The 12,655-nt window shown below is 44.0% G+C and overlaps 2 protein-coding genes across 3 annotated transcripts; both read left to right on the top strand.

The window, feature by feature from the left end:
• The first annotated feature begins 356 nt into the window (after window positions 1-356).
• On the top strand, window positions 357-5,789 carry gale (UDP-galactose-4-epimerase). Of its 2 annotated transcripts, none has more exons than XM_061082632.1 (11): window positions 357-493; window positions 1,947-2,070; window positions 2,196-2,308; window positions 3,104-3,217; window positions 3,945-4,121; window positions 4,241-4,354; window positions 4,453-4,519; window positions 4,937-5,022; window positions 5,111-5,188; window positions 5,302-5,416; window positions 5,532-5,789. In XM_061082632.1, exons 2-11 carry the CDS (start codon window positions 1,950-1,952, stop codon window positions 5,594-5,596), a joined length of 1,050 nt encoding a protein of 349 aa, XP_060938615.1. In that variant the 5' UTR covers window positions 357-493; window positions 1,947-1,949; the 3' UTR covers window positions 5,597-5,789. The 2 variants fall into 2 exon arrangements, with proteins under 2 accessions (XP_060938615.1, XP_060938614.1); XM_061082631.1 differs by having other exon boundaries at window positions 2,193-2,308.
• A 1,019-nt stretch (window positions 5,790-6,808) lies between these two features.
• Window positions 6,809-11,024, top strand: zbtb8a (zinc finger and BTB domain containing 8A). Its single transcript, XM_061082787.1, has 4 exons — window positions 6,809-6,949; window positions 8,381-9,258; window positions 9,433-9,602; window positions 9,703-11,024. The coding sequence occupies exons 1-4, from the start codon at window positions 6,885-6,887 to the stop codon at window positions 10,021-10,023; spliced, it is 1,434 nt and encodes a 477-aa protein (XP_060938770.1). The 5' UTR covers window positions 6,809-6,884; the 3' UTR covers window positions 10,024-11,024.
• The last annotated feature ends 1,631 nt before the right edge of the window (window positions 11,025-12,655 follow it).

The raw sequence follows: 12,655 nt of genomic DNA, 5'->3' as shown, positions 1-12,655 counted from the left end.
TCTGTGTAGGGGGGGGGGGGGGAGGGCGCGGCTTCACCACAGCGCCGCCTGACGTCGTGGCACGTGAAGCAATCCTGTAGCACGTCACAGACTTTACAGCACCATGAAACTAGGGCTTATCCGAATCCGTTTCAAACATCAAAATAAAACGGAAGAGTTAAAGCATACCAACATCAACACAAGTTTTTTGACTATTTTGGATACCTAGCATTGTGTCCTACATCTAACTGATCATTTTACTTTCTCATAATAATTACCATTCGGAATTTGATGTTGCTTTGTAGGAATTTAGCGACCTGGAGACTTACTTTGAAAGAGCTCTTACAGGAAGTGGTGCGTTTAATGATTAACTTGAACAGGAAGCAGAGAAATGTCGGAGGCAGAGAGGAGAAACTTCATGAGCTGGCACACACACACATACACACCTACACACCTTCATCCTCCTCACTGGGTTTAACTGGACACTGTTCCGGAAAACTACCATTTACACTCTGTAAGTATTTCTTGATCTCAAGCTGATGACAGAAGTCACGTCTGTTCTTCCGGAGTGAGAGTCCAGGGTCAGGCTGGTTTGGCTTCTTGTAGAAACGACAAGGATGCAGTGTGTGTACATTGTCACAGTAATGTTCGAAACAGCTTTAATTTGTCATTCGGCCACAGGTCGTCTGAAAAGCACAGAGTAGAACAGAGCGATAGGATATGTCAGTAAAGTGTTATGTCTGTCACATGAACCACAGCCAGGCTCCTGAGGGTTTCCTCCAGTCAGGAGAGCTGTGCTGTATTTCTGCCACAAGTTTGAATGGGATAAGAAAATACAATTTATTTGATGCTTTTCACAAGTTGATGCTTATGTGGAGTCTGGAAATATCACAGTGTGGGCTCCCTTTTAAGATAATAATTATAATTATAATAATAATGATAATAATTAAACACAGTTACAAGCTGTGTTACAAGTTAAAAGAAAAAGATTGAAGGCGGATAATATGAAACAATTAAAAACCAAGATAAGCAAAACAAAAACAATCATTTTATGATGTTTCATTTGAGTTTGCTTTTGTTTTGCTTATATTGCTTTTTTTCTTGGTTCATATTATCTGCCGTCAAGACATGACGTCAGAACGAGAGGGCACACCTAAAAGAATTTCTTTAGGCTATTTGTTTTATGTAGTAAGAGTTGCTGACGTGCAACAGCAATGGGTGGGTCACATATTCCTGTGTGGGGACCGGGACTCAGACAAAAGGAAAATACAGAGCAGGTTTATGAGTTTGCCCTCAACTGCTCCTGCGTCTTCATGAGTTAACAGCCACAGCATGTGGGCACAGCAGAGTCCTATGTGGAGGAATGGGTTGGTGTATTGTTTATTGTGTATGTTGGCTGCTGAAGCTTAACATAGATTTCTTCTCCTTTCAAAATAGTCAAGCCACTTTGGACGACAACACTGTTACACAAGTGATGTTATGCCAAATCATCCCCATTGTGGGGACAAAAAGTTAACTTTCTATACTAAACAAATGCATAAGAAACGCCAAAATCTCCCATGTCAGACAAGTTCATGTACATACGTCCGACCTATTCTAGCTCCTTGATCGAGTTTTCATTTATGTTGTTAATTCTTTTTTTTACTGACCCTCTATTTTATTTCATTACTTGTTATAATTTGTTGTATTCTTTCCTTTCAATTCCTCATCTGAAAATACTTTCCAGATGATGAGTAATGTTCAGCATTGCAAAGATGATATCTGTTAGATCCGTAGTTTTTTTCCTAACAAAATATTTGTTTTGAATTGCATCAAGTGAAGAATGTCTTTGTATATATTTGTTTTAACAACTCAAACTTTAAGCTGATTAAAAAAGCAGTAAGTGTTGACGCTTTCTTCTTGTCCTGCAGGTGTAAGTTTGTGCTAAATGTCTCAGTCAATGAAAGAAATGATTTGTATTCCTGCAGAGGATGGCAGAGAAGGTGCTGGTCACGGGGGGAGCGGGCTACATAGGCAGTCACTGTGTGTTGGAGCTGATTCACGCTGGCTTCCAGCCGGTCGTAGTGGACAACTTCAGTAACGCAGTCAGAGGTAAGCGTCCGGCGTTCGATGTCATAAACTTGATAAGTGATCCAAGTGTGTTTGTTGAGTGCAGTGATACTCATATTTGCCGTGTGTGTGTGTGTGTGTTCTACATCCTGTTCTGAATGGAGGAGAAGGGGGTGTGCCAGAGAGCATACACCGGATACAGAAGCTTCTGGGCACCATCATTGAGTTTCAGGAACTCGACCTTCTGGATCGTCCCGGTTTGGAACAACTATTCAAAAAGGTGAGAATGTCCACAAAGCTGAAAAATGTATTTTATTAGAGCTTAAGCAATAACTACATGCATTACTAATAGTTGTTTGACTCTACACATTTTTGCAAGTTTGGAATTTTGATCAGATTAACTTGGCCTCTGGGAAAATTAATCTATCTTTCACTAACTTTTGACATTTAAAAAAACAGATTAATCAAGCAAATATTTGCCACATGAATGGATAGTTAAACTTAAGGACTCACTAAGTTGAGCAGAGAAAATGCACTTTATATATCAAAGTAACTATTTAGGTTTTAATTGCCACAGGTTAACTTTTACTTAATTTGAAATGTGTACTCCTGTTACTACACAGCGTTATGTGTTTTCCTGATTTTATTATTGATAAAGTTATTGCCCTAATTTACTGTATTGTATTCCTTTTTGAGTGCCGTACACCAGTGAAAGATTAATTTCAGCAATGCCTTCATTTTTTTACAATAAAGTTTTGAATCTTGAAATCAATTGGAAAATACTTACATTTTATTAAAGTTAAATCCTTTAACCTCTAATAAGATACAATTTATTTGATATCAGCTCTTAAATTAATGTTATTGAATGAATGCAGCTGATGGGACAATGAAATGATTGTACTTCGCTCCATACCTTTTATACACTGCAGTTAGATACTTAATTAGTTACTGATGGATGTCCCTGATGGCCACCGTACTTTCTCAAATAGCCTTTAAAATAGGACCCATGACATTTTCTTATTTGCAGATGACCCATAGAGTCGCTCCACATTCCTCACATGTTTGTTTGTTTCAGCATACTTTCAGTGCCGTGATGCACTTTGCTGGCCTGAAGGCCGTCGGGGAGTCAGTGGCACAGCCGCTGCGTTACTACAGAGTCAACCTCACCGCCTCCATCAACCTGCTGGAGGTCAGTTCTGTTGCCTTGTCGAGGCAATTTCTACAATCCCACCTTAGCAACGAGGAAACGGGACACAATTATCTTACACTATTGTCACACTTTAATGCTCAGAGCATGGTGCATACGACAAAGTTTAGTTTGTAATATTCACCCAGATTGGAAGCAGTTCTTTGTCTTTATACATTTGGCTAACCCCTCCCTCTCTGGTTAGGGTTTGTTAAACAGTCAAAGGTTGAGATCTTCTGATCACATGAATACAACAATGCCTAGTTAAAGCACTCAGGCCAATATATATTCAGTAGTATTGGAAACAGCATGATCAAGGTTACATTGTAAGAGATTCAATCATGATCAATAAAAGGGGAAATAAACATGATTATATTATGGTCAACTGTTATATTTCCCGTACAGCCTCCATGGCCATCCTCACTCTGAGATGATCATTCATTGCACTGATCATTGTCCTTGAATGCCTGACATTGCATGACTGTGTGTGTGTGTGTGTGTGTGTGTGTGTGTGTGTGTGTGTGTGTGTGTGTGTGTGTGTGTGTGTGTGTGTGTGTGTGTGTGTGTGTGTGTGTGTGTGTGTGTGTGTGTGTGTGTGTGTGTGTGTGTGTGTGTGTGTGTGTGTGTTCATCTCTCTGTGTGGATCTCCTGAGTTGAATGTGCATATTACACTTATCACCTGCTGACTGTACGTGTGTGCTGTGTTCGTGTGCATCTGCATGTGACCCAGGTGATGCAGGCTCACGGGGTCCGCAATCTGGTCTTCAGCAGCTCGGCCACGGTGTACGGGGACCCCCAGCGCCTGCCCATCGACGAGCAGCACCCTGTGGGCGGCTGCACCAACCCCTACGGCCAGACCAAGTTCTTCATCGAGGAGATGATCAAGGACCACTGTAAGGCGGAGAAGGTACAGATCCGGGAAGTGGAAATGTATTCACGGAAATACACACACATATACACACACACACGCACACACACAAACACACACACATGCGAGCTGTCTCATTGTTGCCTCTGTGTGTGCAGGACTGGAATGCAGTGCTGCTGCGTTATTTCAACCCAATTGGAGCTCATCCCTCCGGCGTGATAGGAGAGGACCCTCAGGGTATCCCCAACAACCTGCTGCCATATGTTGCTCAGGTAGATGAAATACACGGCTACATCTGAGGGACCTCTATTCTGCACCATGTGTCCTGTGGTTTGACCGGTTAGAATTACCTTTATTCTCCTCCTCAAAGGTTGCCGTTGGGAGAAGGAAGTGCCTCAACGTATTTGGGAACGACTATGACACAGTCGACGGGACAGGTGATGAAAAAGATTGGGCAAAGATTCAATTGTGCATGGAAATATTATTTTGGGCAGAGGGCACCTAAAGATAGGGTGGGTTAGATGTTTCTGAAACACTATTTGACCGTTTTTCTTAACTCTTGATAGCCAGCAATAAATAAAGAAACGCCTGGGGAAAGAAATTGAAATAACGGTGCCTGTGGACCTCGTAGGACTGTTGTGAACATGACAGCCTATCAGATTCAAGAAGCTGGGCATTAGCTGTGACGAGAGGGCAGAGGGGAGGGGGTGGGGTCTATCGGTTGCATTTTTGTATCCTGCTCTTGCTAGCTTCTTCAGGAATACCAACCCTATCTTTAATAACCAAGAAAACCATCATTGCATTTGTTTCACTAACGTTCCGAATCATTTAAAGAAGTTTATCCCGCTCTGTAGGTGTGAGAGATTACATCCACGTCGTAGATCTGGCAAAGGGACACATGGCAGCTTTGAAGAAGCTGAAGGAGGACTGCGGCTGCCAGGTAGTAAGAAACACACACTTTCTGCCTGTGTGTACACCCTTGAGGTATTTATTGACTCATTTGTGCATCATTGTGTGTGTGTCTGTAGGTTTACAACCTCGGAACAGGAAGGGGCTACTCTGTGCTCCAGATGGTGAAAGCCATGGAGAAAGCCTCAGGGAGAGAGGTGAGTGATTTGACTGTGAGGTTGGCCTCTTATCCATTGATGTTTCCTTCTATTTAGGCTAAACCCCTCTGTTTTAAATTAATTTGTCATTGTCCAATATGTCCTCTCTGTAGATCTCATACGAGATCGGCCCTCGTAGAGAGGGAGACATCGCATCCTGCTATGCCGACTCGAGTCTGGCGGAGAAGGAGCTCGGCTGGAAGGCCGAATTTGACCTGGAACGAATGTGTAAATTAACTTTTTTAATTTCATCTGATCCTCCTCCTCCTCTGAAAATTACGTGTTGTTATTGGTTTATCTTGTTAAAGAAAATCCCACATTTTCCTGTGATGTGTCCCTACAGGTGAGGATCTGTGGCGCTGGCAGTCCATGAACCCCACAGGATTTTCCAAAGGCCCAGCGTCTTGATACGACTGAGCAGACTGTCCTTAAATGTTATTTCCTCTCTGCTCTTAATTAACCGTAACATTTTCAAATGATTGTTTACAAACTACAGTTTTCTCTGTGTCGTTTTCATCGGATCAACGATGGATATTTCCTCTGTAAATGTAATGATCATGAAGCCATAACAATGAAAGAATAAATGTAATTTTTATTGAAATCACAGAAGCCTATCATTCCACTCCATAATGAAACTGATGCAAATCACTGTGAAGTGAGTTTTACTTCATTTTGATTGACAGCGTTTTACCACATTGAGATTAAACCACGATGACTCAGTGAGACACAACCAAACCATGAGAATGTTCTGGTATAAGAGGCTCTCTCACCTTCACATAGCATATAACAGCAGGTACGGTGGCCCTGAAGTGCAAATCACAATCACAAATCAAATATCTGCTACCCACGAGGCTCATCGCTGAGCGGACGGACACAAAGTGATTTCTCATCTTATGTTGTGTTTTGTTATTTGGTGTTATGTTTTTTTAATACTTGCCACTGGGATTAATTATTTGCAGTTGTTTTTGATTATTTACAGTCATGTTTCATTCCTTGCCGTTGAGTTTTCTTATACTTGCAGTTGTGTGTTTTTAATACTTGCCACTGCCTTGAGTTATAGTTGCCGTCTGGAATAATTATTTGCAGATGTTTTTTATTATTGACTGTTATGTACTCTTTGCCGTTGGTTTTTCTTATCCTTGCAGTTGCATTTTATCATTTGCCATTGTTGTTTGCTGATTTGTTTTTATGTTTTTTTGTTTAATTTGATTTTGTCCCATTCTCTTATACTTATGCTGTTGCATCTTCTACTTGTGCTGTTTCCTTTTTCCTATTTGCTGTTGCATTTTATTCACCTCAGTGTTTGGTGATTTGCACTTCAGGGCCACCATAACACAACCTTTAGGAAAGTCACATGACAATGAATACATCTACCAGAATGATTAGATTCGTTGTACTTCAGTATCACTTAAAAAAACATGCCTGCAGGACTGTTGTATTAGAATAATCCTTATATTCTAAGAGTGGATTATTCAGCATTACCACAGTGTACATACAGTGGTCTGCATATAAACGGGGCACTGGGGCTTTAAATGGCTCCTTGAACCCTCGGGCACCCAGTTAATAAACACCCACGTCAGCACAGAGCTCCATTCGCTCTAACCGGGTTTCGGTCTTTAGGGCTGAGCAGGAAGTGGCAGACTGGACCCTGGACGAGGGGAAAAAGAGGCGCAGGGAATACATTGGATAAAAAACCATGGATATGGTGGCAGACTTGGGGGCGAGTAGACTCTATCGGGCGCCGGGTGAATCGAGTCACCAGTGAGTATCGATGGATTTTGTCTGGAGGGAGGGTGGGTTACCACGGCGTGGGGCGTCAGCGGGTCCTGCCGACACCTCACGCCTGGGACGGAGCCTCCGGGTCGGGGTGAGTCCTCCCCGCTGCTCGCTGCCTCCCGACCGGACCTCCGGCGGAGCAGTGCGGGGCGGCGGTGCTCGAAACCGGGCGTGTTAGCGCGTCTCCTCCCGCCCCTGTCCGCGCTGCACACACACAGTTTGTTATCAGCTCGCAGCATGAGCATTTGCTGGAGGTTTGTGTGTTATTCTTTATTTCAATTTTTGTGTCCCTATTGTGTGCGGTGGCTGGAGCCTGAAGTGGGCGTCGCTCCAGGACAGACTGGGCTGCCCGCTTTCCTCTCTCTGCAGCACTGGGGCTTTTGTAGGTCGACGTGTGTGTTTGCGTGTGTTTGCGTGTGTGTGTGTGCGTGTGTAGCGGAGGATTTCTCAGGAAAGGTATGACACATGTCTGGTCCGTGTGACAGGGGCAGCAGCGGGGACGATCCCCGGCGGCCGGGCGTCGCATCGCGGGTTGTAAACCGGGCGCTGCTGCTGCTGCGGAGGCTCGTCGGCGAAAAGCGCATAATTACAAATGAAAGCGTTGTAGTTCAGGAGGACGGATGAGGAGAATAATATTGAAGGAGAAGAAGTATTCTGCAAAAATGAGATTGTGATGTATTTATCATTATGGTGTGTTATTGATCGGTGATTGGTTTCCGCTGCTCGCCGGTGGGATGCGCTGCAGACAGCGGGGGTCTCAAACCACCCCCCCACCCTCAGGTGTGGTTGTTGGGTTTGTCACCCGATGCTCCCTGACTGGAGTCGGGTGTAGCCCTATGGTGTAGCCCCATTAGAGGAGGTTTTTTGTATGAAGGCTCCTCCAGCCAATCACAGCGCAGAATCTCCTGTGGGCGGGAGCTGGGGCTGAGCCAGTTCAGGGACAAAGGCACATGATAATTGATAGATTCTTCCAGGGGTCTTCTAAGTAGGATCCGGGCCCCCCCAAGGGCCCTATAGGGGTGGCAGGGGAATCATTTATTTTCTCCATATTTCCATCCATTTGCAACACACTGACAGAATGTTTAAACTTGGTCCTGAATTGCATGCATTTCCTGTAATATAACATCAAAAAGCAAAACATTTATTAAAAGGAGGTTTGCGGTAATGTTTGTGTCGGTTAAAAGATCCTTGAAGTGCAAAAGTTTAAGAGCCACTAGACAAATCAATGGGGTGTTTGTTAAATTTTGTTTAATGTAAAATGCAAATTATACAAATTATATTCTTGGAAGTTCAGAATCAAGATGGAAGTGTCTCAGTCTAAATAATGAGGCACACCAGGTTTATTATTTCCGAACAGACCAGCTCAGGTCCTGATGCACGCAGCCAGTGAGAGTGCTGTCATGTTGTCTCCTGCAGGCAGCCTCAGAGGTGGTTCAACACCGCCGACATCACAGTGGCTCACCAGAGCAACCTGCTGAAGCAGCTCAACCAGCAGCGGCGGCAGGAGCTGTTCTGTGACTGCAGCGTGCTGGTGGAGGGCCAGCTCTTCAGAGCCCACCGCAACGTCCTGTTCGCCAGCAGCGGCTACTTCCGCATGTTGCTGTCCCAGGGGCCCGAGGGGCTGTCGGACCCCGTCATCAGCGCCACCTTCGACGTCTTCAGCCCCGAGATCTTCACTGTAATCCTGGATTTCATCTACTCCGGCCAGCTGGATCTCTCTGGTCACAACGTGATCGAGGTGATGTCCGCAGCCAGCTACTTGCAGATGAACAATGTCATCAGCTACTGCAAGAACTTCATCAAGTCGTCCCTGGACATCAGCATGAAAGATGAAGACAGTGACCGCTGCCTCAGCTTGTCTGAGACCTGCAGCTTTACCAGTGGGGCCGGAGAGGAGACCACCGAGCAGCAGCAGCAGGGCCCCTGCTCCGTCAGTCCACCACCTGCACTTTGGACCAGGGACAATTCCAGATCCCAGTCCAGCTTCATTGGGAAGGATCCAGACCTGGACTCTTCAGTCTCAGCTATAAAGACAGACCCAAGCAGCCCTGCTAATGAGCTCAGTGTAGAGCCTGAAGACCTGCAGGACCCTCAAGACCCTCTGTACACACTGCCCAGACCAGAGCGCCGGAGAGGTAAAGGAGGAACCAAGAGGAGGTTGCCCAACAATAACCGCTCTCATCAACCCGAAGAGTTGGACCTTGAGGAGGCGAGGACAAAAAAGGCGGAAAAGGCCGAGGAGCTGTACGCAACTCTACCACAGATTGTCGGTGTTATGGGACACTTCAATAGAGGTGAGTTGTGCATCGGTCAATAAAATGGAGAATCAGTCACGTGTTCACCTTTTCCAGAATTACATCATTAGCAGAAATGCACGAGTGTGACCCTGAAACAAAACCACTGCTGTAGACTGTGATTCATAGGGAACAAGTAACAGTCGTGTGAACAGCTTCACTTCCTCTTTGCAGACTCCAACCACATCATGCGCTTCAAATGCCCCTTCTGCACCCACACTGTGAAGAGGAAGGCCGACCTGAAGCGCCACTTGCGCTGTCACACTGGGGAGAGGCCGTACCCCTGCCAGGCCTGCAATAAACGCTTCACCCGCCTGGAGCACCTCCGCAGCCACTTCGAGACGGTGGGTGCAAGTACAACCAGGAAGTGAAGCCACTGCACAGAGCTACAGTAACACAAGCTGTAATATAACACATCTGCATTAAACACATTCCTCTCCACAGATCCATCAAGCCAGGAAGCTGGTGTGCAGGAAGTGCAAGTGTCAGGTCACGGAGGAGACGGGACACGTGGTGTGCGAGGGCTCGCGGCGCTACCGCATGTGCACCGCGTGCATCGAGGAAGTGGGCTGCGACAACATCCCCATGGACGGCCTGGAGGAGGCCGACGACGAGCCGGCCCTGCTGCTGGGCGTGGACGGGGAGGAGGAGGGGGACAGCAAGCGGAGCTGGATGGTAACCGACGACGAGGACGACCTGGCTGAGGACTCGGGGGCCGACCTCATCATCCAGCAAGTGGACGACAGTGATGAGGAGCTGCAGTGAAATGGGACCAAAGTATGTGTGTGTGTGTGTTCGTGTGTATGTGTGTGTGTGGGTGTGTGGGTGTGTGAAATCCATGCAATAGAATTTATGCATAAAAGAACTGATCCACTGATGTAAATACACACATTTATGATGTATTATTTGTCTATTGGTTGAATACATAGACGGTATCTAAAGATGGATGAGACGAGGCCAAAAGTGAAGCCAAAGTGTTTTGATTGCCTCCTGGTGGCTGGCTGCAGAATAGGTCATGAATCCTGCTGTTAATGGAGCGGATGTGGGCAAAACAAAAGTAAAAAAATTTTTTCTCAAAGACAGTTTCTGACATTTTAGTTAGTTATTATAAGAATGATAAGATTGGTTTTACTTAGTCATATTATTATATAAAACCAGGATGTAATGTTATGATTGACAGCTAAGACTGACTTAGCGCATGTTTGGATCCATCCCTCGGTTGGGAAGATGGCAGCGCATGTACCCAGAATATTTTGGCTTTGATTCTGGATAGACCGAGGAAGTGTAGACATGTCCTACATCTTTATTTACAGCCTATGGTTGAATGCAACTGGTTAATCTTTACTTTGAATGGGATTGTGGATCTTTGGGAACAAATGGAATGCTTTTTGTGAAGCTTCATCAAAAATATGCACTATCCAAAGCATGCATATTGAGTGTGTCCTGTGCGTCAGTTATATATTTGTAGACCTCTTTCAAAGACAAGTTTTTTGTCAAATGCATGGAAGAACAAACACCTTTGTACTTTTCTGGGACTAAACTTTGATATCTGGTGTTGAAGCGAAACAAAGTGACTGAACAGTGACTCTATTATTTCTCTACTGCCTGAGGGGAAAGTTGCATTTTTTCTTTTCCATATCTCACGATTGCAGTGCTTTTTATGAATATGTTTGATTATTATATTCACTATGATATAACGCCAATTATTATTTATTTATTTTTTGTTTGTTTTTTACTTTTTGACACATTAAAGATATTTTTATACATTTTTGCATCTGGTTTGTTCATCTTCATGAGTAAGAGAAATGCTGCCAGGTCAATAAGCTGTTGGTTTGTTTTTACATATGTCATTAATAGTAAGATAAATATTAAAATTAATGTATAGAATATGATTACATGGCACAAAGGTAAATAATATCAGAGATATCAACACTTGAGTTAAATTTTGTACTGTTTTTAATAAATACAGTACAAACTGATAGTGTTGTTATTCTCATTTAATTGGTGATAAAAGCAGCTGTAATGTTACTTTGGACACTGCTGTCGTTTCTTTGAGGCTGACCCTTTACAGCTCCTTATTTCTGGATCTTTTCTATGGTGCAATAGATAAGATTACACAAAATGTATACATTTTGAGATTATACCTTTGGAATCATTGTTGGAATTATCTTCAAAACCGGTTTCCTCTACCTTCCACCTCCTAAACGTTCACTCTATGCCAGTTTTAGCTCAGTCCTGTAAAGGTTATAAATGTTACCTCTTCATTTACATCCCATCCTGTCTGGCTTTAAAAGTGCTGGGGTTTAGAAACCACTCCTTTAAGGAACCACACCTTGATGCAGCATATCTTTATAAATAGGGCCCGAGCACTGACATCAAAGGTCAGGTGAGGCCCTATTGAAATTGTAAGGATTATTATTATTTAGGGCCCGAGCACTGACTGAAAGGTGAGGCCCTATTGAAATTGTAAGGAAATAAATTGGCTTTTTGAGGGCTTTACCATGCTCAAATTCTTACCAAAATTTGCAGAAAGTTAGAAAGTGGTGAAAATGTACGTATTCTGGAGGAATTTTTAATGGGCGTCGCAAAATGGCTCAAAGGTGCCCCCGAGACCCCCGGAACGTGTTCACATTGACCGATCTTCACAAAAATCGATACACAGGTGTATCATGACCAGGCAAACAAAAAAGTCTTTGGGTGAAATTGGAAAAACGCAACAGGAAGCCTGCTATTTTGCATTTAGTGGCCATTTTGGCCATATTCAACATTTTTACTTTGATGTACTTGTACCAGGGCTTTCATCGGATCAACTTCAAATTGAGATGAGTGTCATCACAACAAGACCGAGATTAAAAGTTATCCAAAGATCGATTTTTCGTCACACGGTGTGACCGTGGCGTGGCGTCAAAGTTTGATTACACGCCATTAAACACGATGTTCTGTAACGCGGACATACATGGACCATGAATCCTTTGATGCTGAGCCGTAAACAAACAACTCCACTCCTGCAGTGACAGTGGACATAATTCAAAGGAATCTTTATGTCTTGCAAAGGTGACGTCTCTCTCTCTCAGAATTGGGACATTTCCTCAAACTGTCTAAACATTGAGGTACGGCGAAGGTTCATCCTTCGCCAAAGGACATGATGTTGTCATAACTCCACTGTGCATTGTCCTATCACCACCAAACTTCTGTCTCATGATCAGAGTCCAAGCCTGAACAGCTCATATGTTACGTATGTATCTGCTCCCAGGTGAATGTAGTCACGTGGCAGCTGTGACCTTTTTCACAGCAGACATTTAAATATGTCCCCATAAGACAAGATGGATGAAAAAATTAACATAGTCTGATTTGCATTTGGCTGCTTCACTTTCAGGGTCCTGGGATCGTACATGCT

The sequence above is a fragment of the Limanda limanda genome, chromosome 12 (genome assembly GCF_963576545.1).
Source record: "Limanda limanda chromosome 12, fLimLim1.1, whole genome shotgun sequence".
NCBI classification, from domain to species: domain Eukaryota; kingdom Metazoa; phylum Chordata; class Actinopteri; order Pleuronectiformes; family Pleuronectidae; genus Limanda; species Limanda limanda.
This window is presented reverse-complemented; position numbering and strand designations above follow the sequence as displayed.

Coding starts and splice junctions, on each gene's coding strand:
- gale (XM_061082631.1), top strand. CDS start 1,950: ATGGCAGAGAAGGTGCTGGTCACGGGGGGAGCGGGCTACATAGGCAGT. Junction 3,218..3,944: donor CCTCCATCAACCTGCTGGAG/GTCAGTTCTGTT, acceptor CATGTGACCCAG/GTGATGCAGGCTCACGGGGT. Junction 4,355..4,452: donor TGCTGCCATATGTTGCTCAG/GTAGATGAAATA, acceptor TCCTCCTCAAAG/GTTGCCGTTGGGAGAAGGAA.
- zbtb8a (XM_061082787.1), top strand. CDS start 6,885: ATGGATATGGTGGCAGACTTGGGGGCGAGTAGACTCTATCGGGCGCCG. Junction 6,950..8,380: donor CCGGGTGAATCGAGTCACCA/GTGAGTATCGAT, acceptor TGTCTCCTGCAG/GCAGCCTCAGAGGTGGTTCA. Junction 9,259..9,432: donor TATGGGACACTTCAATAGAG/GTGAGTTGTGCA, acceptor TCCTCTTTGCAG/ACTCCAACCACATCATGCGC.